The sequence below is a fragment of the Coregonus lavaretus genome (genome assembly GCF_964263955.1).
Source record: "Coregonus lavaretus genome assembly, chromosome: 24".
In the NCBI taxonomy this organism is placed as follows: domain Eukaryota; kingdom Metazoa; phylum Chordata; class Actinopteri; order Salmoniformes; family Salmonidae; genus Coregonus; species Coregonus lavaretus.
Window position 1 is genome coordinate 4,764,712 of NC_140011.1, and position 24,554 is coordinate 4,789,265.

At 43.4% G+C, this 24,554-nt stretch overlaps 1 protein-coding gene across 4 annotated transcripts in view; it reads right to left on the bottom strand.

Annotated features, from left to right (window-relative positions):
- The window catches only part of LOC311099466 (spectrin alpha chain, non-erythrocytic 1), a 56,854-nt gene extending 32,927 nt beyond the window's left edge, over positions 1 to 23,927 (bottom strand). For 3 of the 4 annotated variants that reach the window (XM_084140151.1, XM_084140150.1, XM_084140149.1), the window contains exons 1-8: positions 13,312 to 13,603; positions 2,869 to 3,108; positions 2,389 to 2,514; positions 1,584 to 1,724; positions 1,042 to 1,322; positions 596 to 895; positions 236 to 371; positions 6 to 107 (exon numbers count right to left, since the gene is read on the bottom strand). In XM_084140151.1, coding sequence (XP_083996277.1) covers positions 6 to 107; positions 236 to 371; positions 596 to 895; positions 1,042 to 1,322; positions 1,584 to 1,724; positions 2,389 to 2,514; positions 2,869 to 3,108; positions 13,312 to 13,398 — 1,413 coding nt within the window. In that variant the 5' untranslated portion in view covers positions 13,399 to 13,603. Of the gene's footprint in view, positions 1 to 5; positions 108 to 235; positions 372 to 595; positions 896 to 1,041; positions 1,323 to 1,583; positions 1,725 to 2,388; positions 2,515 to 2,868; positions 3,109 to 13,311; positions 13,604 to 23,842 lie in introns of those variants that run through there. The other variant, XM_084140152.1, reaches the window with a different exon arrangement.
- Between the last annotated feature and the right edge of the window lie 627 nt (positions 23,928 to 24,554).

Sequence of the window (24,554 nt, forward strand, 5' to 3'; positions counted from 1 at the left end):
CCTACCTTCTCCTTGACCTCCTCTGCGGCGTAGTGTCCGGTGTTGAGCAGGGCCTGACCGGCTTCGTCCGTGGCTTTGAAGCTGTCCTCATGGGCATCAATCTCACCCTAAGGACCACACACACACAGTAAACATCAGCAACATTGCAGGGAAAATGAGCATCACTGATTGTAGTTCTGAGAAGTACTTTTCAACTGCTAAAATAAAGTTGATTAATTTCAGTGTGTTCCTATACCTTGTGCTCCTGGTGGCGGTCGAGGAGAGCCTCGGCTCCGGCTACGTCGTTGGCCAGCTCGTCAGCGTTGATCAGGGCCTTCATCTCCGTCACCCAGCTGGTCAGGTCACGGAAGTCTGCAGTGTAGCGCTGCAGCCTGCAGGGGGCCAAACACACAGACAGTCAGAGAGGGTTCTACATACTTTCAACTAAACTGATATATGAGTTGTTTGATCATGCTATTGTTGGGTGGTCGCTGTGTGTTGAGCGCAGTGGTGTTACGATAATGTTACGGTGGTGACATAGTAACGTTACGGTGTTGACACAGTAAAGCTACAGCGTGTTCGCTGTTAGGGCGGCCAGAGTGGTACCGGTACCCACCTGTAGGAGTCGTTGAGGTGGGCGTGGCGCTCGGCGGCCAGTGTGCGGATCTGCTCCCAGTTGGTGATGAGCTCGTCCCTCTTCAGGTGGATCTGGGAAGCGTTCTGGGGGTGGGTCTGCTGCAGACGTTCAGCCTCTCCCCCCAGAGTGTTGACCTTGTCCTCCAGGGCAGCCAGGTCTCTCTCCAGGCCCTCGTGCTTGCGCAGCAGGGCCTGAACGCTGGCCAGGTCCCGGCCAAAGTCATCGGACGCCATGAGCTGCTCCTTCTCCTTGATCCAGCTGATGGTCTCATCCACATCCCTGGAGGCCACATAACACACTCAGTCAGAACACAAAATCAAAATTTCTTGATCCTCTCAGTTCTCTTGTGGCTTCTCTATCACACAGACACCCACACTCCAAAAAAACTCACACCCAAACATACACACAGTCCGTCCTGGACATACCTGTTGAAGCGCTGCACCTCGGCGGCTCCAAACAGCCTGCCCTGCCTCTGCTGCGCCAGGCCCTTGAGCCTCTGCCACGCGGCGTTCACCTCCTCCTGCTTGCGGACGATGAGCTCCGCCTCGGGGTGAGACTCCTGGCTCAGCTTGCCTGCCAGCTGGTTCACTTCGTTCACGCGCTCCTCGTGAGCCGCCAGGTCCGTCTGGAACTCCTCAAACTTCTTCTGGAGCACCTCCACATGCTCCAAGTCCTGGCCCAGCTCCTCCGAGGTGGCCATGGCCTCCTGTTAGACACGGTTTAGGATTAGGGTTAGGATAGGTTATCTAGTAGGGTCCTGTAGACATGGTTTAGGGAGGCTAATGTTTAGCATAGGTTGTCTTTAGGGTCCTATGGAAATGGTCTCCTGTTGGACATGATTTAGGTTAAGGTCATGTTGCTCTTTAGGGTCCTGTAGACACAGTTTAGGCCATGGCCTCCAGTAGTTATGTGTGTGTGTGTGTGTGTGTGTGTGTGTGTGTGTGTGACTACAGGTTGAGACACTGACCTTGTCACTAATCCAGTCCAGGGCATCCTCACACTCGCGCAGGTACTGCACCAGCTTCTGGGCCTGCAGTAGACGAACACCTTTCTCCTTGGTCTTCTGCAGCAGCAGGTCCCAAAGACGGTGCAGCTCCTCCAGACGAGTCTGTAGGCAGAAAGGGAGACAATTTGCACCGGGGAAGGGAAGTGCTGATCTAGGATCAGGTCCCCTCTGTCAATATAACCTTATTCATTATGATCAAAAGGGAAATCAGGGCCTGTATTCATAAAGCATCTCACAGTAGGAATGCTGACCTAGGATCAGGCCGCCCCGTCCGTGTGATCTTGTTCATTATGATCCAAAAGTTAAAACTGATCCTAAATTAGCACTCCTAATCTGAAACGCTTTATGAATATGGGCCCAGTACTTGCTGAGGCTGTAGTTTGAGACCAAGATAAGTGCTTATCAATGGAACATTTTAGAAATATCTTCTTCTGTAAAATGTTCCTTTTAGTCACACACATCATGCACTTTTCATAAAGTCTTCTTAAATATTGCATAACCACACAGCAAACAATACAGAACAATGGATCTGACAGAAGTGGAGTGGAACCTAAAAGTGAGAGAAACAGAAGAGCCAGGAGGTCGACAGCACTCAAGCACCTACTTTTATATACTCAGCCATATTGAAACTTGAGACAATGGGTCTCTGGAAAGTCCGGTAGGGCGTGAAGGACTGAACCAGACATGATCGGGTTAAAAAGGGTAGATTGTGTAGTTCTATCTTGGTTAGGCATATAGCTCAGCGGAGTGTGTGCGTGTGTCTTACCCGGATGGTTTCGGAGGCAAAGTGGCCCTCGGAGATCATGAGGTTGCCAGTCTCGTCAAGCTTGATGATGGCCCCAGCGTTGGCCTGCACCTCCGCCTCGAAGGCCTGGTGTTTCTGGAGCTTGCCCTGTGGGGGGGGAGAGGAGGCTTGTTAGCATGGCACAAAGAACACAGTGGACAGGACAGACATACCTGGCCAAGGGTCACAGCATAGAGGGTTTAATGATGTACTGATCATTCTGTGTGTGTGGTTTTATGGCCATGCTGTTTCGTTTTGAATGGCCACTGGCAAGCCTTAAAGCCAGTAAATTCACAAGAAGTGGCTCGTGCATCATAAAGGTTACAATCAAATCAGGATCTTTACTTCAGTCCTCACTTTTTTTCTATGCCCAGCTTACAGCTCCACCCAAGTCAAAGTCATAATTTATCTTATTAGCCTCAAGTGGCTTCCTATCCTCATCTCCTGTCCATCTGCACTGACCTGGAGGTTGGTGGGGTCCTTGTAGTTCTCGTCAGAGGCGATCTGCAGCTTCTCCTGGATCCACTTCTCCAGCTCGTCGGCATCGCGGCGGAAGAACTGGAAGCGGTAGGAGTCCTCCAGCTTCTGCCGGCGCACGCCCGACAGCTCCTTGAAGCGCCGGTAGCGGTCCAACACCTGCTGACGGCGCTCCTGGATGTCATCGGCAGACTCCAGCACTTTCACCCCACTGGTATCCATTCTCTGATGACACAGAAATACAGGAGGGAAATTAGGATTTATAACTTTTTATAATTTTACAGGAGTAGCCCATTGTTATATAATATATACAAATATAATTACTGAGGGGCTTTGCCTGTTCTAGTAATTATATTTCCGTTGTAGGCTAATCATTAATACTGCTTACTATTTGCAACACAATGTTTCAGCTGGAACGTTTGTTTTCTAGTTGTCAACATTAATAGTTCCTACAATTGGGATGAGTGGATGAGAATGCCAGCAGCCATCTTAACAAATGCATGAGTGTATGAACAAGATGGCTGCTACCATTTGTCCATCCCTTTGAATAGAACAAAAATAATGATCCAACTGAGCCTGCCATGGTTACGCTAGCATGCACATTGAGTTTTTCTTCTTGCCAGTCATCCGATTTCTCGCATCTTTGCTTCTTTAGGCCTTTAAAACACAAGAGCTCGTAGAAACTCAATAGCTGTGGAGGACTTCCAAAAGGAGTTCCAAATGTCACACAGTGCAGTTTTCTTTTACATCATTATTTTCTCTTTCCCTGGGGGCATTTGAACACAGTGCAGACTTTATGGATCTCTACTCACCACACAAAAACAGATCTAGAGGAAATGCCGAAATTTCACGTAAGACACGCAACTTTGTGGAGGAGAACGAGACAAGGCTAAACTATGCTATGAATTGACAAAAACTCCCCAGTGAAGTAGCCAGCTCCACTCCAGTCAAACAGCTAATAACACGAGTATGTCATGGGGGGGGGGGGAGATAGGCGGAAATTCCACACAGCTCTGAACAAACAGTAACCAGGCCCCCGTGCACAATAGGACTGCTGCTGTCAGCCCAAACACAGGCCCTCACCCCCCCTCACACCCAGCCTATACATTCCAAACCCCACCCATCCAACCATACACCAGGAGAGAGTGGAAGCCAGTAGGGAGAGTGCAGTAGGGTGAGGTAAACAGTCAGGGTCAGTGTCACCCACCCTGTATTCTCGTCCCCCAGCCTGGATAGCAGAGAGGGGCTGTAAGACGACCACACCCTGGTAGTGGCTGTAACTCAGTCGCAACAAGGCAGGCATACTCCAAATGCTTCCTCTCACACATGAATGTGGGAAGTGGGCTACACATGTGGTGCTATTTCAGGAGTGAGGGGGAATTACCATCCAACGATTTAGGCCTTTGAAGCTGATGTAACAGTGAACTGTATCAGCTACATTGCATTCAAGATGGCAAGTTGGACCATTTTCCATCACTGAATATACAGTGGGGGAAAAAGTATTTAGTCAGCCACCAATTGTGCAAGTTCTCCCACTTAAAAAGCTGAGAGAGGCCTGTAATTTTCATCATAGGTACACGTCAACTATGACAGACAAAATGAGGAAAAAAATCCAGAAAATCACATTGTAGGATTTTTAATGAATTTATTTACAAATTATGGTGGAAAATAAGTATTTGGTCAATAACAAAAGTTTCTCAATACTTTGTTATATACCCTTTGTTGGCAATGACACAGGTCAAACGTTTTCTGTAAGTCTTCACAAGGTTTTCACACACTGTTGCTGGTATTTTGGCCCATTCCTCCATGCAGATCTCCTCTAGAGCAGTGATGTTTTGGGGCTGTCGCTGGGCAACACAGACTTTCAACTCCCTCCAAAGATTTTCTATGGGGTTGAGATCTGGAGACTGGCTAGGCCACTCCAGGACCTTGAAATGCTTCTTACGAAGCCACTCCTTCGTTGCCCGGGCGGTATGTTTGGGATCATTGTCATGCTGAAAGACCCAGCCACGTTTCATCTTCAATGCCCTTGCTGATGGAAGGAGGTTCTCACTCAAAATCTCACGATACATGGCCCCATTCATTCTTTCCTTTACACAGATCAGTCGTCCTGGTCCCTTTGCAGAAAAACAGCCCCAAAGCATGATGTTTCCACCCCCATGCTTCACAGTAGGTATGGTGTTCTTTGGATGCAACTCAGCATTCTTTGTCCTCCAAACACAACGAGTTGAGTTTTTACCAAAAAGTTATATTTTGGTTTCATCTGACCATATGACATTCTCCCAATCCTCTTCTGGATCATCCAAATGCACTCTAGCAAACTTCAGATGGGCCTGGACATGTACTGGCTTAAGCAGAGGGACACGTCTGGCACTGCAGGATTTGAGTCCCTGGCGGCGTAGTGTGTTACTGATGGTAGGCTTTTTTACTTTGGTCCCAGCTCTCTGCAGGTCATTCACTAGGTCCCCCCGTGTGGTTCTGGGATTTTTGCTCACCGTTCTTGTGATCATTTTGACCCCACGGGGTGAGATCTTGCGTGGAGCCCCAGATCGAGGGAGATTATCAGTGGTCTTGTATGTCTTCCATTTCCTAATAATTGCGCCCACAGTTGATTTCTTCAAACCAAGCTGCTTACCTATTGCAGATTCAGTCTTCCCAGCCTGGTGCAGGTCTACAATTTTGTTTCTGGTGTCCTTTGACAGCTCTTTGGTCTTGGCCATAGTGGAGTTTGGAGTGTGACTGTTTGAGGTTGTGGACAGGTGTCTTTTATACTGATAACAAGTTCAAACAGGTGCCATTAATACAGGTAACGAGTGGAGGACAGAGGAGCCTCTTAAAGAAGAAGTTACAGGTCTGTGAGAGCCTGAAATCTTGCTTGTTTGTAGGTGACCAAATACTTATTTTCCACCATAATTAGCAAATAAATTCATAAAAAATCCTACAATGTGATTTTCTGGATTTTTTTTTCTCAATTTGTCTGTCATAGTTGACGTGTACCTATGATGAAAATTACAGGCCTCTCTCATCTTTTTAAGTGGGAGAACTTGCACAATTGGTGGCTGACTAAATACTTTTTTCCCCCACTGTATTATTAGACAAAATGTTGTTTTAGCACATGAGGCCTCCAACCATGAGAATGACTGTAGGATTTTCACGCAAAACAAATTCAAATTAATTCAATTCGATATATCACCCAGCCCTAAATCTGGAGTCTTTCTCAGGGCGGTGTGACCTACACTGTGGCCTATCAGGTCACTGTGATCTCCGATACACCCTGACCAGGCCATGGTGGAGGGAGGCCAGTCCAGCTGAACACCATAGGTAGAAAACTCACAGCCCCCTTCATCTCAGGTCAGGACTGTGTGAGCCCAGTTCCAATAGACAATCTCATACCGCTTTCATACACTGGCTTAAGACATTCTCAAAAGAAATGAATTGACTAAACCATTTTACATCCAGCTTGTTCTCAAGCGCTTCCATAAAGAAAGATAGATTATGGTGTCCTCACAATAGACATGGATAAGACCAAAATGTGATATGATGAAAATGAACAGAATTCAGTGAACCGAGAAGCCTTATTCCTTTCAGTAAGGAGGGACAGAACATTGATCTGTCAGTGAACCCCATGAGAAAAGGGGAACACAGAGAGAGAGAGAGAGAGAGAGAGAGAAAATCACTGACAGTCAATCAGTCCCACAGTCAAATGGGGGGGGGGGGTATGGGGGGGGGGGGGAGACTGCTAGACCGGATGAAAAGAGGCCCACTGTTAGAGCACAGAGAGCACAGCTCCCATTCAGACCGAGAGAAAGAGGAATGAGAAATAGATGGAGGGAGAAAGAAAGAAAGTGAAATGGTCCATCTCTGACACTAGGATTAGTGGTGTCAGCAGTGCGGTGGCTTTCCATTCAGCAGATCCAGGAAAAACTGCCTGGTCTGGTCAACAAAGGGGCTTCTGGGCTGGCTGGCTCTCCTCAACACGCAACAGACCAGTTTGTTGTCTGGTTCAATTCCTCCCAAATCAACCTCCATCCATCACACCATTAACCTAACCCACTGAGGAGACGCCACCACCAGCGCTAAAATAGGAAACTGAGGGACCATGAGTCCAGTCAAGTGGCGATTGTTCTGAATAGCTCTTGGGAGTACATGGCCACTCTGCCATCGAAACAAATAAATCTACAGAGATAGAAATGACAGAAATAACTGACTAGATTGTGAAAAACAACAAGAGTCAGGCTGTCTGTCTGACTAATCCAACTACTAGCCTCTCTACATTGGCCCATTTTCTGTAAAAAGCATCAGACTAGTTGATCTCCTCTCCCACACACCCCCGCCCATCCCCTAACACCAGTCCCAATTCACTGACGGCTTAAACCATCCCAGGATTTAGCTGACCGCAACCCCGTTCTGCTCTGATATCTGCCTGTGAGAATAAAGGCACACACTTCTTTGACTAGCCTTCTGACTGTGCTGAGGGACAGCTCTCTGGACCAATGAGAAAACAGCCTTTGGGACATGTGTCTTCGGGGCACCGGCCTCTCCTGGGAGACACTTTGCTGCTCTTTGACACGATGTGCCAAAGTTTTTGTAGAAGGAGTGACGCAACAATATTTGTAAAATTCGCTGCTTTGGTGTGAACTTGAAATCATACGACCATGCAAAGAGTTTGGCCTCTTGACGAGTGGCTTAAAAGCCAATTGAATCTGTGTGCAGTTCCAGGTGTCAAGTAAATGGTTACATCACAGACCAAAAACCATTTGGTAGTAAAAAATCAAATGACATGAACTCATTTTTGGAGGGAGAAGGCCATGTCATAGTACAGGCTGTATCTTCGACCCCCAGAAGACCCCCTAGCACAGTGCTGCTGCAATAGCAGATAGCACTCGACTCCGAATTGTAGATAACACCAACCACCTCCATCTACCGCCTCCCTCTCTATGACACTTTCCCTCCTTCACTCCCTCAACCACCAACTACCTCCCACACACACACCCACATACTACTACTAAAACAGCAGAGCAGAATACTTCCTAGAGGCTCACTGTCTATGTAACCCTTGCTCTCTCTCCAACAGGCTCATTCAATTTTAGTGTTAAGAGGAGACTATGAGAAACACCATGCACAAATTCCATCCCCATGGCGATAGGATAGTCAAAGTCCAACCACCTGGTTTCTAAACAGTGCAAGCAGTGTTTAGGACTGGCCTACTGTACACATACAGAGGTTGTATATTGAGGTGGTGGACCCACATCCTGTTGTTGTGGTGAGGCCACTAAACACATACTAGACCACAAGAAGGACGGATCGTCTTGCTAACTATAGGCCTACATACCAGGCGAGATGTATGGGTTAAATACTGACACTGGTAGCTAGGCTGAATTGCCACTTCAGTACCAAGTTCATAAGACATCTTTTGAAAAACAAAGACATTATGTCAGTACTCAAGCACGGGCCCTGCACACTTGAAGCATTATGTAATCTTGGCTGTTTCAAGGTTCTCTAGAAGCCTCTTCCTTCCCTTGGTCCTGCCCTTCAGTTATTTAGCAGGTGCATTCAACTTGGGTGTTTTTCAAATCAAATTGTATTTGTCACGTGTCGAATACAACAGGTGTAGACCGTGAAAAGCTTACTTACAAGCCCTTAAACCAACAATGCAGTTTTAAGAAAAATAAGAGTTAAGAAAATATTTACTAAATAAACTAAAGTTTAAAAAAGTAACAATAAAATAACAATAACGGGGTTATATACAGGGGGTACAGGTACAGAGTCAATGTGCGGGGGTACAGGTTAGTCGAGGTAATTTGTACATGTAGGTAGGGGTAAAGTGACTATGCATAGATAATAAACAGCGAGTAGCAGCAGTGTAAAAACAAAGCAAATAGTCCAGGTAGCCATTTTATTAATTGTTCAGCAGTCTTATGGCTTGGGGGTAGAAGCTGTTAAGGAGCCTTTTGGACCTAGACTTGGTGCTCCGGTACCGCTTGCCATGCGGTAGCAGAGAGAATAGTCTATGACAATTTTTAGGGCCTTCCTCTGACACCGCCTAGAGGTCCTGGATGGCAGGAAGCTTGGCCCCAGTGATGTACTGGGCCGTATGCACTACCCTATGTAACGCCTTACGGTGGGATGCCGAGCAGTTGCTATATCAGGTGGTGATGCAACCGGTCAGGATGCACTCGATGGTGCAGATGTAGAACTTTGAGGATCTGGGGACCCATGCCAAACCTTTTCATTCTCCTGAGGGGGAATAGGCGTTGTCGTGCCCTCGTCATGACTGTCTTGGTGTGTTTGGACCATGATAGTTTGTTGGACACCAAGGAACTTGAAGCCCTCGACCCACTCCACTACAGCCCTGTCGATGTGAATGGGGCCGTGTTCGGCCCTCCTTTTCCTGTAGTTCACGATCAGCTCCTTTGTCTTGCTCACGTTGAGGGAGAGGTTGTTGTCCTGGCACCACACTGCCAGGTCTCTGACCTCCTCCCTATAGGCCGTCTCATCACTACAGACCCGGGTTCGATCGCAGGCTGTGGCGCAGCCGGCCGCAACCGGGAGACACAATTGGCCCAGCGTCGTCCGGGTTAGGGGAGGGTTTGGCCGGCCGGGATGTCCTTGTCCCATCGTACTCTATCGACTCCTTGTGGCGGGCGAATGCACACTGACTTCGGTCGCCAGTTGTACGGTGTTTCCTCCGACACATTGGTGCGGCTGGCTTCCGGGTTAAGCAAGCAGTGTGTCAAGAAGCAGTGCGGCATGGCAGGGTCATGTTTCGGAGGACGCATGGCTATCAACCTTCACCTCTCCCGAGTCCGTACGGGAGTTGCAGCGATGGGACAAGACTGTAACTACCAATTGGATATCACGAAATTGGGGAGAAAAAGGGGTTTCTTTTTTAAATGTCTCATATTCCCACCACCACGGCGGAGATGCTTTGACAATACGCCATCTGTAGTAGTCCATCTATTCCTACCCTCTCACCATTTTAAAATCAGGTCTTTCTCATAAAGACATGCCACAGATTCCATTCGAGGAGGCCAGAGATATTTTTAGAGCCCTGTGTGGCTCCCATTGCTACACAAGTATGCAGAGAGAAAATCGCTCTACGGAGAGAGAATGCGAGAAGTGGGTGGGAGGGAATGAGAAGGAGGGGAGGCGAGGGGTATCGATTCGCTCCATTAGAATGACTGCCTACGCATTACTCTTAGTCCCACTACCTAGATAATTAATTTGAGTGCTGCAAAGTCCTCGCTGGCTTCCTGGCATGAATTTAAAAAAAACATTTGATGGAGAACAAAAAAGGATTCTACCGAGGAGAAGAAAAAAAAGTTATTTTTCACAGTTTCACTTTGACATCCCTACCTTATCCGTTCAAATTTCCAGTGTCACTGGCAAGTGAGAAAAACTTCAGTGCAATGTTATGCAAAAGCTTTTTTTCTTAGTTCTTGACAATGTAGGCCTGACTTGTCCAAATGATTAGGCTACTGAATGAGATGGATACAAAAGAGAACGAGGAACGAAATTAAGCTTGGGTGTAACCTTGAGAAGAAACAGTCCAACACAAGGGCCCTTGCCAAGTGCACTGAGAAAAACACCACTCAGTAGAGTAGTAGAGCACTTTCTCCTGAAGGCCCAGCCTCACTCCCAAAGCGAGTCCTGTGAGACAGTGGGAAACCGATGAAGTCACATACCAGCCCCTTCCTGGTTTCCATGGAAACATCTGTTCGTGAGAGGTTATGAGGCCATACTGGGAAGATGCCCGGAAGAATTTACAGGAAACGGTAGGGTGGTCCCAAAAGACACAGTATAGGCAGAGTTTGTAAACCCAGAGGCGCAACATCGCGAGACTTCCGGGAATGCTTGCAAAGCAGACTCGGCAGACCAGACCGGACCGGGGTTTAGGGTTTTGCAAGTCAATGGGAGAAGTGAAAAATGTGTCCTTAGTTGTTAACTTTCTCAAAATCTAAATGCAAAACCTAGATTGGAGCCAATGTCTTAAGTAGCTGAAACGGTCATTACTACAACCTCGTGAAAGGCACTCCTTTACATCAAAGGAGTGCCTTTGATTTGAAGGCTTTCAAATGCGCAGTTCAGCGTGACACGATCGCTAGACCTGATAAGATGTTTCTGCGAATGAGCTAACGTTGCCATGACATCACCTACAAGCGTGATCAGGGATTTCTATTGGAGAAGCAGATTCTGCCTATCTTCATACTGTATCATCTTTGGTACATGGGTCGTTCCATATGATTTCAATCACTTTCTGACCCTTTTAATTTGAACGAAACCTTCCATACATGTTTGCCCATGTTAGAAGTGGTCAGTGACTTTTTGGACCTGAATGCCAAAACAAGGTGCTCAAAGTTGACCCATTTTGCATACCCCACCCTACCAAGAGACAGCCATGTCTTCATCACTGAAAAATATAAACGGTTGAGTTTAATATCATTTGAAAGCTTACAAACAGTGTTGTCAAACTGATTTATTGAAAAATCTTTTTTTTTTTTAAGCTTTCAAAATGTTTTAGCTTAGACCCTATTTTACATCATCTGAGATGTTTGTGTTGTGCCCGCCATCGGTTGAGACACAGCATACTTGAATACAGGGTGGATGTCATGTTTTGGCTGATAAATATTTACATTTTAGTCATTCAGCAATGCTCTTATCCAGAACTAGGTGAGACAACATCACAATCATATGTACATTTTCTTTCGTCGGGTGCGCCGTGAGAGTTATTTAAGACACTAATCAAAGAAGTACGGCTTCAGACGTTTTCGAAAGATGGGCAGGTACTCCGCTGTCTCGACTTTAGGGGAACGTTTGTTCCACCATTGTACTAAAATGTGAATAAAGATGGAATTTCAACTTTCAAATGGTACCACAAAGATGGTTGGAGGTCCACACAGAGAATGTTGACTTGAGTGGGAATATCCACTGTTATAAATTAAAACTGTCAATCTTCCATAGGAAACGTATTGAAAAGCATAGCAATACAGATAATAGAATATACATACCCATTCAAGTTGACATTCAACAGTGGGTGGACCGGCGGCCATCTTACTTGTAGTAATTGGATGTTAAAGTTTCAATTCAATTAAAATTCAAAATGGTGTAACCAGCTACATTGCAGGGTTCTGAAGGGTTAAGTCCATTCTATGAATTATATTTCTATGTTTGAAATGACACCCTGCCTTTTTATATAGACATTAAAACTTAATGTCAATTTCTTCATTAACTTTTCAAGAAATCATAGAATAGTTTGACCACCCTGTTTGTAAGCTTTCAAATGATATCAAACTCAACCGTTTATCTTTTTCAGGTGATGAACACATGGAAGTCTCATGGTAGAATGAGGTATGCAAAATGGGTCAACTTTGAGCACCTCTATCTCCTGAATGCTTCTGGCATTCAGGTCCAAAATGTAACTTTATGACCACTTTTACCATGGGCAAACATGTATGAAAGGTTTCATTCAAATCAAAAGGGGTGGAGTCAGAAAGTGATTGAAATAAAGTAGAACGATACACATTTCAAATACATGCGCAAAGAGGAGAAGCGGTGCAGCAGAAAGGAAAAGGATATGGGCCCAACGCTTCAGTTCCCTTCCCTCTTGAGTGAACCTTGACCTCCTCTTACAGCTCCCTCAGAGTCCTGGCCTTTTGATAGCATACCCAATTCGCAAACCAACCATCCACTGTTAAAATGATCTACAAGACCGAGATTAGGCTACATGACAAATATTGAGCTTTATTGTTAATCTTATTTTCACAAAACAGTCATACCAGTCCCAAACCCTACTCTGGAACATCACCAAAACAATCATGTCTGGATTAGGCTAAATCAAAATGGCTGCCACCCAGTCAATGACGCATCGGAAAGCCTGTGTCAAAATATTTCACATCTGTGGAGCTTTATCATGCCAAATGCAAACCTGATTATTTTGCATGTATTATCTTTCATAAATAATGGTCAGTGACATTAATTTAATCCAGCTCAGTTCAATCCATACAAACCCTCGGTTTCATGAACACAACCCCACACAAATCCATTCGCACAACGCATGCAGTAAACAGGCCTGAATTCAGTGATTCAATTACCATGGAGTCCAGTTAAAACCAATCAAATTACCAAATGAACCCAGTCCCGTCAAGACAAAAAACATGTCCTTATACACAAACAACGCATGCAGTAAACGAATGCCGGAATTCAGTGACTAATTACCATGGTTAGATTAACCGACTGACCAGAGTTAGATTAACAGTTCACCATACCCAGTTACTCAATGTAAATTCTCAAAATGAGAGGACATGGGTTTACAGTTAGCTGGTTAGCCTAACGTTAGTTAGCAGCTATAAATCAGTGAGTCAAGATATTCTAGGCTCCTTATCCAGAGCCTTGTTCTGTCCAACTGTCTTTGCTATGTCCTATCAGTACCTGAGGAGAGGTTGTGGCCATAGTCTCCCTAGGCAGACGGGTTGCCTCCCGCTGTTGCCCTAGGTCTGGGATTTCCATGGTGGCCATGAAGCCAGCAGCAGTCACTCCGGTCTAGGCTCCAGATACAAATCTCAACTGATAAAGGAAGAATGAGAAACTGAACGCCTCTTATTCTCTCTCTCTTCCTCTCTCTGCAGCGCAGACAGACGCATTGCCCCTGCAGTGGATCGGCCGTGTGGGGAGCAAGCCAAGATAACGCCCAGCCCTTGCGTCTTTCCCTCTCCCTCCCGCCCTCTCTCCTCATGGCCTCCTTTCTCTCAAATAGTCCCCCTGACTACTCTCTGCATTCTAGAAACCTCGATGAAGACCCCAGCACACCCATCCGACAGGAAAACAAACAGCAATGCACACACCACGCAGACACACATAGTAGTGACACGCGTTACCTTCAGTTTTGTTTTAATCAACTGGGACATGATGACAGGTGCCTGTGCTGGCTAAAGTCAACAACAGTGAGCATACGCCACAGTTTCATGTCAGATCATTGGGTTACTTTCAAATCATTCAAAAAGAGATCATCAATTAACATAACTTCACATTATGATAAAGGCAATTGTGATGCATTAGAAGAATATGAATTCAGTCGCATGACAAAGTGTCCGTTATTTCTTTTGTGTTGCGTGTGCATGCCCAAAGTGTAAGGCGAGTTAAGACAGTCAGCCAGCTGCCTGACACCCAGGAAAGGGAGACTCCTCAGTGTGTTGAGTACGGGGGGATAATTAGATAGGATTAAAAAGGGGAGGCAACCTTATACCAGTTCATATGGCGTTAGGCTACACAAAATTGACACATTGAACAGAACATAGACTGCTGACAGTATAACTAAGTAAGAGTGGAATTTATTGTCATGCAAAAGTCTGCCGGTCTCACGGTAAATGACCGTTAATTAACATAAACACGTTTAACATCTCCAGGCCTCCATGCATACAAGCTGCATAAAAGCCACTGATGCGTGCCTTTGGAACATCTACATTAAAAAAGTCTAATAAATCAATTTAATATACACCATCACAGTAAATCCATGATTTATTTTAGTCAGGTCTAAAGAAACATTATGATATGAAGAAAATGTATTTCCCGAAGAACAGAATATGTGTTGGCCTACTGTATGTTATCTGGCTATGTTCCATGCCATAGGCTGTAGGCTTGTTCATTTAGCTGACAAGATTTGCTTATAAGTCATTATTGTATATGATTTTATAGTAAGAAGAATATAATTGAACTTAGCTGAATAAAATAGGATATTTTTCCCATTTCAGAGTGAGTGCGCTTATGAAGTGGCTATGTTGAGCGCAACATGCTGACCAGACCGCACATGTTGCTTTTGTCCACCCACACAAGACGCGATCAGGACACGCAGGTTGAAATATCAAAACAAACTCTGAACCAACTATATTAATTTGGGGACAGGTCGAAAAGTATTAAACATTTATGGCAATTTAGCTAGCTAGCTTGCTGTTGCTGGCTAATTTGTTCTGGTATATAAAACATTGGGTTGTTATTTTACCTGAAATGCACAAGGTCCTCTACTCAATTAATCCACATATAAAAGGGTAAACAGAGTTCGTTTCTAGTAATCTCTCCTCCTTCAGGCTTCTTCTTCTTTGGACTTTATATGGCGGTTGGCAACCAACTTTAAGGTGCATTACCACCACCAACTGGACTGTAGTGTGGACCTCAGTTCATCTTTCAATCACCCACGTGGGTATATGCTCCTTAAAACCAATGAGGAGATGGGAGAGGCGGGATTTGCAGCATGCATCAAGCGTCACAAATAGAACCAAGTTATATTTTAGCGTCTGGCTACACAGACGCTCGTTGTCGCGCGAGCAGTGTGGGTGCAATGATTGAATAACGTGTGTACATTTATTTTGCACAGCACGCGACAGGAGCGGTGTAGTCAGCATGTAAAAATGATCATTTGAAACAGATCCCATATGCTAGATTTAAGAGTTAATTGGCAACTTTAGTTGTGAATGACACAAACCTTAGAATTTATTAGAAATCAAAACATATATGGGCTGCATGGTGGGACTATAGGCTATTGATGAGTTGAGAAAGTCGCAAAAAAAAGCTTGCCTCAGGCTGCACAGCTGTTCTATCATCAAGTGATCATATTTTCACCCATCAGACTATTCTCCATTTTATCTTTACTAATATGTAACATTTGTTTCGATCTAGAATGGCCCATTATCAAATGGGGAGGAAGAGGGGCAGGGGGAAGATGATATGTCATCTGTATGCACTCAGATAACGAACGGAGGCTGTACGCTTTCCTGCCGGTCCGTTTTTTTTTTTAATGATGCCTGGTAGGCTACTTCGGTTTTATAGTGGAGCTGTGCTGAATATGAGCCCTGTTCCTGCACCTACCCAGTGATTACATTTTGGAAACCAAGTGAAATCTGTTTTGGAACATCAATAGTAACATGTTTTTGTAACGAAACATTTCACTAAAACTGTTGACAGCCGCTCTGCACGCTCGAGAAAGCAATAAAGGAGAGAGGAGATGGAAACGCATGGTGGTGAGATATTCTGTTTAGCTAAAGGTACATTTCCACCTAATGAATTAATTATGAAAATATTTTTTTCAATCCCTATTACTAGGCACAAGCATAATTCTGTTTGTTTTTTTAAAGCAGGATACTATGCGTATGCATTAGCTCTAAGATGTGTATGGGTGTTTTGAATTAATCACCACCTTAGAAATAATAATAATAATAAGCCATTTAGCAGACGCTTTTATCCAAAGCGACTTAGTCATGCCTGCATACATTTATTTATTTATTTTATTTATTTTTTTGCGTTGTGTTAGGCTTTGAAACATCCACAACGACCATGTTTTACACTCAGTTTCAACCTGCTGTTGAACTTCTTCAAATTGATCATCACAGTGAGGAGAGTTTTAAAAGCAGGATACTGTTTTGATGATAAGTGTTTGATATGACTTTCGACGCATTTGCATTGATGTCAGAGTGGTTAGAGGGACAGTAGAGCCCTGAGTACCAGGCCATTAGGACCTGATGGTCGTCAGGTAGTTGGGTTCTACCAACGCATGTCCAGAGTGCATAAGAGGAGATTACCATGACTCAACGGTCACGTGGAATTTTACAGCGGTCATGACTCATGACTGCCGGTGTGGCGGTAATAAGGTCACCGCAACAGCCCTACTCCTTCCCTCTGGTGACACCAGTGATGACCTCAACTTTGTTCTTGAGCCCATCAAGAATGCAAAACAAAAAACACAGACATGCTAAGAGGAACTTTAGTGTTTGAAGGTGTCTTATGGTTGGAGCAGTTTGTTGTTGAGCCACACCCAACCGGTCAACCTTCAGTAGAAACACAATGTGCATCAGCTATGAAGGGAAGTTGGTGGTGGGTCGATGGGCTTAGAAAATACACATTTCTGTGCATTAGAGCCCAACCGATTTATCGGTTGACCGTTATTAAAATCTGCCAATATTAGCCTTTTACGGATGTATTTGCGTCAGCGTTTAATCCACAGAGAAGTACCGATATAAGATGCGGGAAAACGATCTGAAAAAAAGCTGTTCAATGAATCAGATTTTTTTTTTTGCATTTCATTATTTTGTCTGAAGAGGGCGCTCTTTACATGGCTATTAGCCTATTTTGCCTTGGCGCGCTATTGCAAGACTGGACACTATCACCCCAATGCAACTACACCAGTTGGAGAGGAGAGAACTACTGTGAACTAAACTGTTACTGCTTCTACGGTGAGTGCTGAGTAGATAGAAGCTTGCCAGCTCAAACAATGGATGCTATGCCCAAATGTAAAGCAAGTGCCATTCAACTCTGTGTTAACGTTACAGCCCTTAAGTGAAGCCCGCGAAATCTGGTGTGTTATATTTGCTCTTTGCAAAGTGTATTCCTTAACCTCTGTCATTCAAATGTTTTCACAGACTAAAAAAACATAGCAGGTTACAAAGTAGCACAAATTCACATTTCGCCACCCCCATTTCCATGACGAGTGCTAGCTAGCTAACCTTAACCCCTACCCATAACCTAACCCAAACCTTAACCCTCACCATTTAAAAATGTAAACGGGGTAGGGACGTCCCAAGGATCCCGGATAGTAAGAACAATTCACTGAGACAACGCTTAGGGCGAGTGGCAGCAGCACATTTTTTTTATTGATGTTTTTCTCTTTCAAGTGACAACTACCAGAATTCAGTGGCTACAGCCCTACAATCAATGAAAACATAGCTAAATACCAATACGTTGAAAATGTGTCCTGTCGTTGTTTTCCAGCTGGCTACCATGAGGCAGCTGTCTTCAGAGGCTAATTTTTTTGCTGTAATTAGTGCAGTTTATCCTCCTTTCACTAGAGTAAGAGTGTTCCTATTAAAACATTTTGTCTTTCTGGTGCTCCTAAATTTTATGTGGTGCTTACATTAATGTTCTTTCCTCAAATTTAAGAAATTAGCTATGTACGGCTGTTTTAAGCACAATTCATACTTTTTTTTTTGTTTAATTCCAGCTACAATAATACAAATCGGCAGATATTGGTTATTGGTGAATATTTCCACTCTAATAACGGATCCAGAAATTCCCTATTCAGTCGGACTCCACTAAGCATGGTGGATGAACTACCTTGACATATGCACAAGGTGCTAATGAAATGAGCTCATTTTGGTTCCTTCCTGACCCCTTCCCATATCTATCTGTCCAGTGATTACATAATTGAAGGGATAGGGACAGACAGAAGCATTGTGATTGCTCCACCGAACCCTCCGATATGTTAAGTGGAGCTTCCTTCCACCATGTTGCTGTGCATAGTAGGGCTAGAAACTATGGGAAGGAGTTAGGGGCCAAAATGGAACCAGGAACGAGTTTGGGACGTAGTCATTGGTCCGGAGTGATGACTGGAAGACCAAATTCTGACAATGGTGCCAAATACCAGAGACAGTATGGTGACAAAGAGGAGACAATCGAAAAGGGTCATCCATAACGCACACCTTTCAATTTTAGAATAAGGCTGTAACGTAACAAAATGTGGAAAAAGTCAAGGGGTCTAAATATTTTCCGAATTAACTGTACAGCCTAACCTATGGATTGTGCTCCCATGATATGGGGTATCAGCCATCTCAGTGACACCCACAGAACACAACTACGTTGAGTTTACACAAATATTAGCATCTTAGCTTTTGTTGCAATACTTTGACTGTGGGAAATCACTTTTCCAGTAAGTCCATTGTGTGTATTGGATATTCATATTGCTTGGCCTATGGATTCTGCACCCATGAAATGGGGTATCAGCCTACTCTGCACCACACACAGAACACAACTGTGAAAAATTTACACAAATATTAGCGTCGTATCTGTTATTGCATGACTCTGAAACCACTGAAATGAGCAACATTCAACCTATGTGTATTGAACATTCATATTGCAATGTACAGTAGTGCTGGGCTTATGGCCTAAAGATCACTTCTACATTTTTTTCAAACTTATGGGCAATTCACAATCTCTTTTTTTTTTTACATTCTCTAAATAAGCTTTGTTGTACAATTTAAAGTAAAATGCACTGCATTCCATACAGTCACCAATAATCTAATGAATTCAGGGCTTGTGAAACTATACCTAAGCTAGGGCTGGGCGGTAAACCGTATTTTACGATACCGGTTTGGGATTTTAACTTTACCTTCTATAACGGCATTTGTGAGAAATAAGCTTTTTGTGCGTATGGAATTTATTTGGGATCTTTTATTTCAGCTCATGAAACATGGGACCAACACTTTAAATGTTGCATTTATATTATTGTTCAGTGTATATTAAAAATCAAGTGTTTTTTAGAATGATCAGGGGCGTGCAACTACAGTTTTCCTTCACAAAAAATACATCAGCTACATGTTTTGCTTAAAGTTAAATCTTGCATTTTACCAGAGAAAAGTGGGCTACACCGAAAAGTGGTGAAGAAATGTGCTGTCTGCTGATAGATGAGAATTCTCAAACAGGCATTCTGAGTGGAGAAGCGCAACTGAAGCACAACATTGTCTGATGCTGAGCAGAAATTACAATAAGCATTTTAGATCTCTGTTTACAAAAGTTATTTCTTATGCAAGTTGAACTTGCTAGTTATCTAAGTAAGTGGCTGAATTAATAAGGGCATCATATAGTGTTAGCTTCCTGCTGTGTTTGAGGTACAGCTGCCACCTTGATTTCCTTAAGTTGTTCCTTCTCTCTGTTCTCGGCCTGTCTGCTCCTTCTCCGAGCAGAGCAGGCAGGCCCGTTGCCCTAGCGCAGGGGTCTCCAACAGGTCGATCTCAAACCCACCCACGAGTAGATCGCCAACATTTTTTTTAAAGTACATGCAATTTTCACGTGATCCGCAAACTTTCATTAACAAATCTCATAAGTATCAGACACTGCAAGCTCCAATCTAATCAACGCAACATTCACATTATCCCACCCCTGGTCAGCCACTATTGTCTTAAAAATCCAAACTTAACATAATATCTGCCAGTTAATTTCTAGCAATATTGCCAATCTGTCTGTGTGGGGAGAGCGCGTTTGTCTATCACTGTGTGTGTAGCCAGTTCATGTGATAACCTTCTTGTGGGTTGACAGAAATACTTTCCCCAAAACCTTTTCAATTAAATGTTAACTGCAAAGTAGGCTTACCTGGCAGAAGTATATCATGAGTAAGTATATCATGAGTAAGTATTATTTGCAAACTTTGCCATGAAATAAGCAGCAGCAGTACAGAATTCTAGACCGGCACATTAGATGGCACATTCCTAGTTCGCTAAATGCGCAATAGTCAGACAATAAATAATACTAGTTGGAAAGGTTTTCATCTTTAGCTCACAATTTGTGGATACTATACGATTAGAAGGTTCAACATTTATGTAAAACATCACAGAACAATTGAAAAATATATGGCACATGGAAACCAAACGAGGGTGGTCTATGGTGATAGGTGGGATGGGCTGAGAGTGGCTGAGGGGTGGGATTAAAGAGCTTATGTTTGGTAATGTATTATTGTTATGTGACTGCTTTATATAAAAGTACCATGTATGTAAAATGTATGCATATGTAGCAGAAAAACTGTAAAAAATAAAATAAAAAAAAAGATATGTACTCCAAAGAGAACTAAAAATATGCGCAATTAAAAGGGGAATTAAACTAAAAAATCCTAATGTGTTAGTTTTCTTCTAGACCTAAAGAAAATATATATTCTGATGTGATTTAAGCATTGACATGGACTCAGCTCATCCAATGTCATTGTTTCTCTATGAACAATGGTAAGAGTTTTATTTTTATTTTTATTTATTTTTAAACGTTACTGAAAAACAAATCTGATTTTATAAGGCCCCTTTAGTGTTGTTTATTAACCATTATTTTACCAGGTATGTTGGCAGAAACATAGTGTAAAAGAGAAAGTAGTGCACTAAGGACCTGGGGAAGAGTTGCAGGGGAGAGTAGGAGAAGAGAAGAATGTGCCTATTTGAAAGCTAGAAAAAATGAGTTGCTCACGACATGTTAAATTTTTTAAAAAGTAGCTGTCATGCTAGAAAAGGTTGGAGACCCCTGCCCTAGCGACTCTAGCGACTCCACACAGACACAGCGTGTACACATGCTGCTCCAGAGCCTGTACTGTTCCTCCTTCAGAAGAATGTGTCAAAACGTTGTTCATTTGCACGTGTCTCATTCACATTCGCTTGTAAATGTCCAAACTCACCAAAAATGACATTCGGTAGCTTCTACCTATATATGTATAATGTTATGAGCTGGATTGCCTGTCTTTTTTTTTTATTGCACTCATTAGCATATTTATCTAGCAGCCTCCATGGAAATTCGCTATTACTTGTGCTAATTTTGTTAGCATTCTTGTACTAGATGCCCAATGGGCTTTTTAGCGGAGGGGGGGTTTGCGCCCCCTTGTGCCGTTAATACTGTACATCCCAGTCTACTTTTCTCTGATAAAATGCTAAATTAACTTCAAGCTAAACATTAGGAAATGTAGCTGGCTAAATTATTTCTATGATAAACAGAAATGCATCGTTTTTGCAAAAAATAACTTGCTTTGTCATTGTAAGCTCATTTACTTGTGTGGCTGCCAGCCAAATAGCGTAGCACTTCTGTTGTCATCTGATGAAAAAAAGTTATTTTCTGCCAAATGTGTTGCGCGAATGTATTTCTGGTGACAGAAAACTATAGTTGCACGCCCCACTCTAGGAGCAAGAGAACACTTGACTTTCAACATAAAAACGCAGGTGAAATGGTTTACAGTAAAACATTGTCTCAATGTGTTTCGTTGTCCATATAACCGATTCTGTTGGACCAAACCTCAAATGCGAATAGCGAGTTGAAACCGCTTGTCAGAGAGATGAAGAAGGCAGTGTCTAGACTTCACAATTTATGCAGCTTTTGTATTATGATAATCGAATTCTGATAATGAATTCCGAACACGTCATGAGTCTACATTTACATTTTAAAAATGTCCACATTGTGTCCGTTCCCGTGCTATATTCAAGTGCCAGTATGCATTCTACAAACGGTGGAATAGGCAAAATTATATAATAACACAACAATAACTGATGGCAGTAGCTAACTACTGTAGCTAAGTAGCCACCTAACCTCTGTAGCAAGCCAGCAAACTATCATGCAACACTAAAGGGATTGAAAACAAGTTAGCATAACTCTAGGCAACAAAAAAAATTGGTTTTCAAAATATTAGCTAGCATTTATGAGGCCAGCAAACACGTTCTCGACACGCTAGGGACGTATTTCCTCCAACATTATAATGAAAAGGTGCCTCTCGGTCCCAAAACACACGTTTTCTGGAGACTTGTGGGAGGAGTGCTGATGACGTCGACCACCGTACGCATTTTCGGTAGCCTGATTGCATCCAGACTGAGGAGAAATCCGCACACAAATGCATCCCGGACCACCTCCTGAAGTGGTCAGACAGATCTGAACACAATCAGACCACTAAGCGACTTTTGTGCGTCTAGATCAGTCTTTTCAATGCGAGCTTCGTATTCTGACAGCAGAAGTCGAATGCAAGTGACACGACCGAAGTGATCTTGCATCTTTGTTGTTGTTAGTGGCAGGGGCTTGGTGTGTGTGTAAACAGAGAGGAAGAGGCGAAGCGAGAGGTTTCACTCTCGCCTAAATCTGTCCAAAATAAGCCCAATGCGTTTCTATGGGCTTATTTTGGACCTAAACTTGTCGCCTGCCTTCCTGCCTTTGGGACAACAACTCCCATCGTTAGGGCGGAGAAATTAGCAACTCGTCATTATATACACACATTTCTGGCGTAAATGGGAAGGTGACGAGACCAAAAAGACAATAAGTGGACATAAACGCTCATAAAAACCAAAAATGTGATTATTGCGATACAGGCATTTGGAATATCGCGGAAAACGTCAATGGATTGTTTACCAATGAAATGGGGTATCAGCCTACTCAGTGACACGCACAGAATACAACTGTGAAGAATTTACACAAATATTAGTGTCGTAGCTCTTATTGAGGGACTCTGAAACCACTGTGAAATTAGCAACATTAAGCTCACCAATATGAACATTCATTTTGCAATGTACAGCCTAATCTATGGATTGTGTACACATTATTTCCCACAGTCAAAGTTCTGCAATAAGAGCTGAGAGGCTAATATTTGTGTAAACTCTTCACAGTTGTGTTCTGTGAGTGTCACTGGGTAGGCTGATACCCCATTTCATGGGTGCACAATCCATAGGTTAAGCTGTACAGTAGGAATGTGACAAATGGACAATTTTGCTTAACGTTTAAACTGCCATTTTTCAAATCGGTTTCCCGTTAAAAGAAAAATGGCCCATCAGCAGGCAATTAATTATGCCGTGGTTTATTGGCCATATACCACACCCGATCGGGCCTTATTGATTCTGTCTGTGATTCCACTGTATCGTATGGCCATTGTGCCAGGCGGGTCCTTCGGCTATGGCCGACACCATATGGCTGCCGTCGACAGACTATACTAAGGTTATATTCAATTACATACCATTTTTTAAAAGGAGTTATTGATTTATAAACATTTATTAGCTGCTCATGTTGCTGTTGAATAGTTGGTTGTGTGACCTCGCGCTGTCAAAGTCAGCGCAAGGAAGCTTGCTGACTTAGCCAGAGATGGTTTATGGCTCAGCTAATGTAGCTAGTTAACTAGCCTCCTCCAATAATAAGGTTTTGGCTCAATAAGATAAGTAAGCTTGTTTTCGACCGAGGAGCAGATGACGGTTCCCTGACAGTTATGTTGTCGGGCTTGCATCTTCTCTAAGAAAACGATGCAATGTTTAGGTGCATGTAACTTGCTAGTTAGCAGTGGATGGTGAGGCTAGCTGTGAGTGAAGAAATGCTAGCTAACTAGTAGAGCCTACACAAGCTACTAGAAAAGCAGAAACTGCAGGTTAGTAAATACGTTTTTATTCAAAACCAACATATGCAAAATAATTGTTCTAAATAGCACGCTTACCTCTACTTTGCGGTGAGATTGGGTAGCTTTCTAGAACCGGATCGGAAAACGGGGGGGCAACCTCTCTGAATGAAATAGCTGTCGCGCTTTTGGCACCAGCGTCTCGTCAGCAACAATAAAACAGTACTTTCAGTTCACGGAATTTCGAAAATGTTCAAAATAAAAGTCCCCCACGTAATAGTAGAAGTGTCATTACCTGTATTTATTCATGAAATATGAAAAATTGTGTAAACATTAACAATGATTCATATTTGTTCATATTTAAGTGACATTTGCATTAAATTGGGGTTTTAAAACATGTTCCAAGGTCAAATAAATGCCCCCAATGCAATACACTATATATGAAATACACTGGCTATACCAAACATTATGAACACCTTCCTAATATTGAGTTGCACTGTGCTTCCCACAGCTGTGTCAAGTTGGCTGGATGTCCTTTGGGTAGTGGACCATTCAAATCAAATGTTATTTGTCACATGCACTGAATACAACAAATGTGGACTTTACCGTGTACTGGGTCGTACACACTACCCTCTGTAGCACCTTGCTGTCAGATGCATTGCAGTTCTTGACACAAACCGGTGCGTCTGGCACCTACTACCATACCCAGTTCAAAGGTACTTAAATATTTTGTCTTGCCCATTCACCTTCTGAATGGCACACAAACTATGTCTCAATTGTCTCAAGGCTTTAAAATCCGTATTTAACCTGT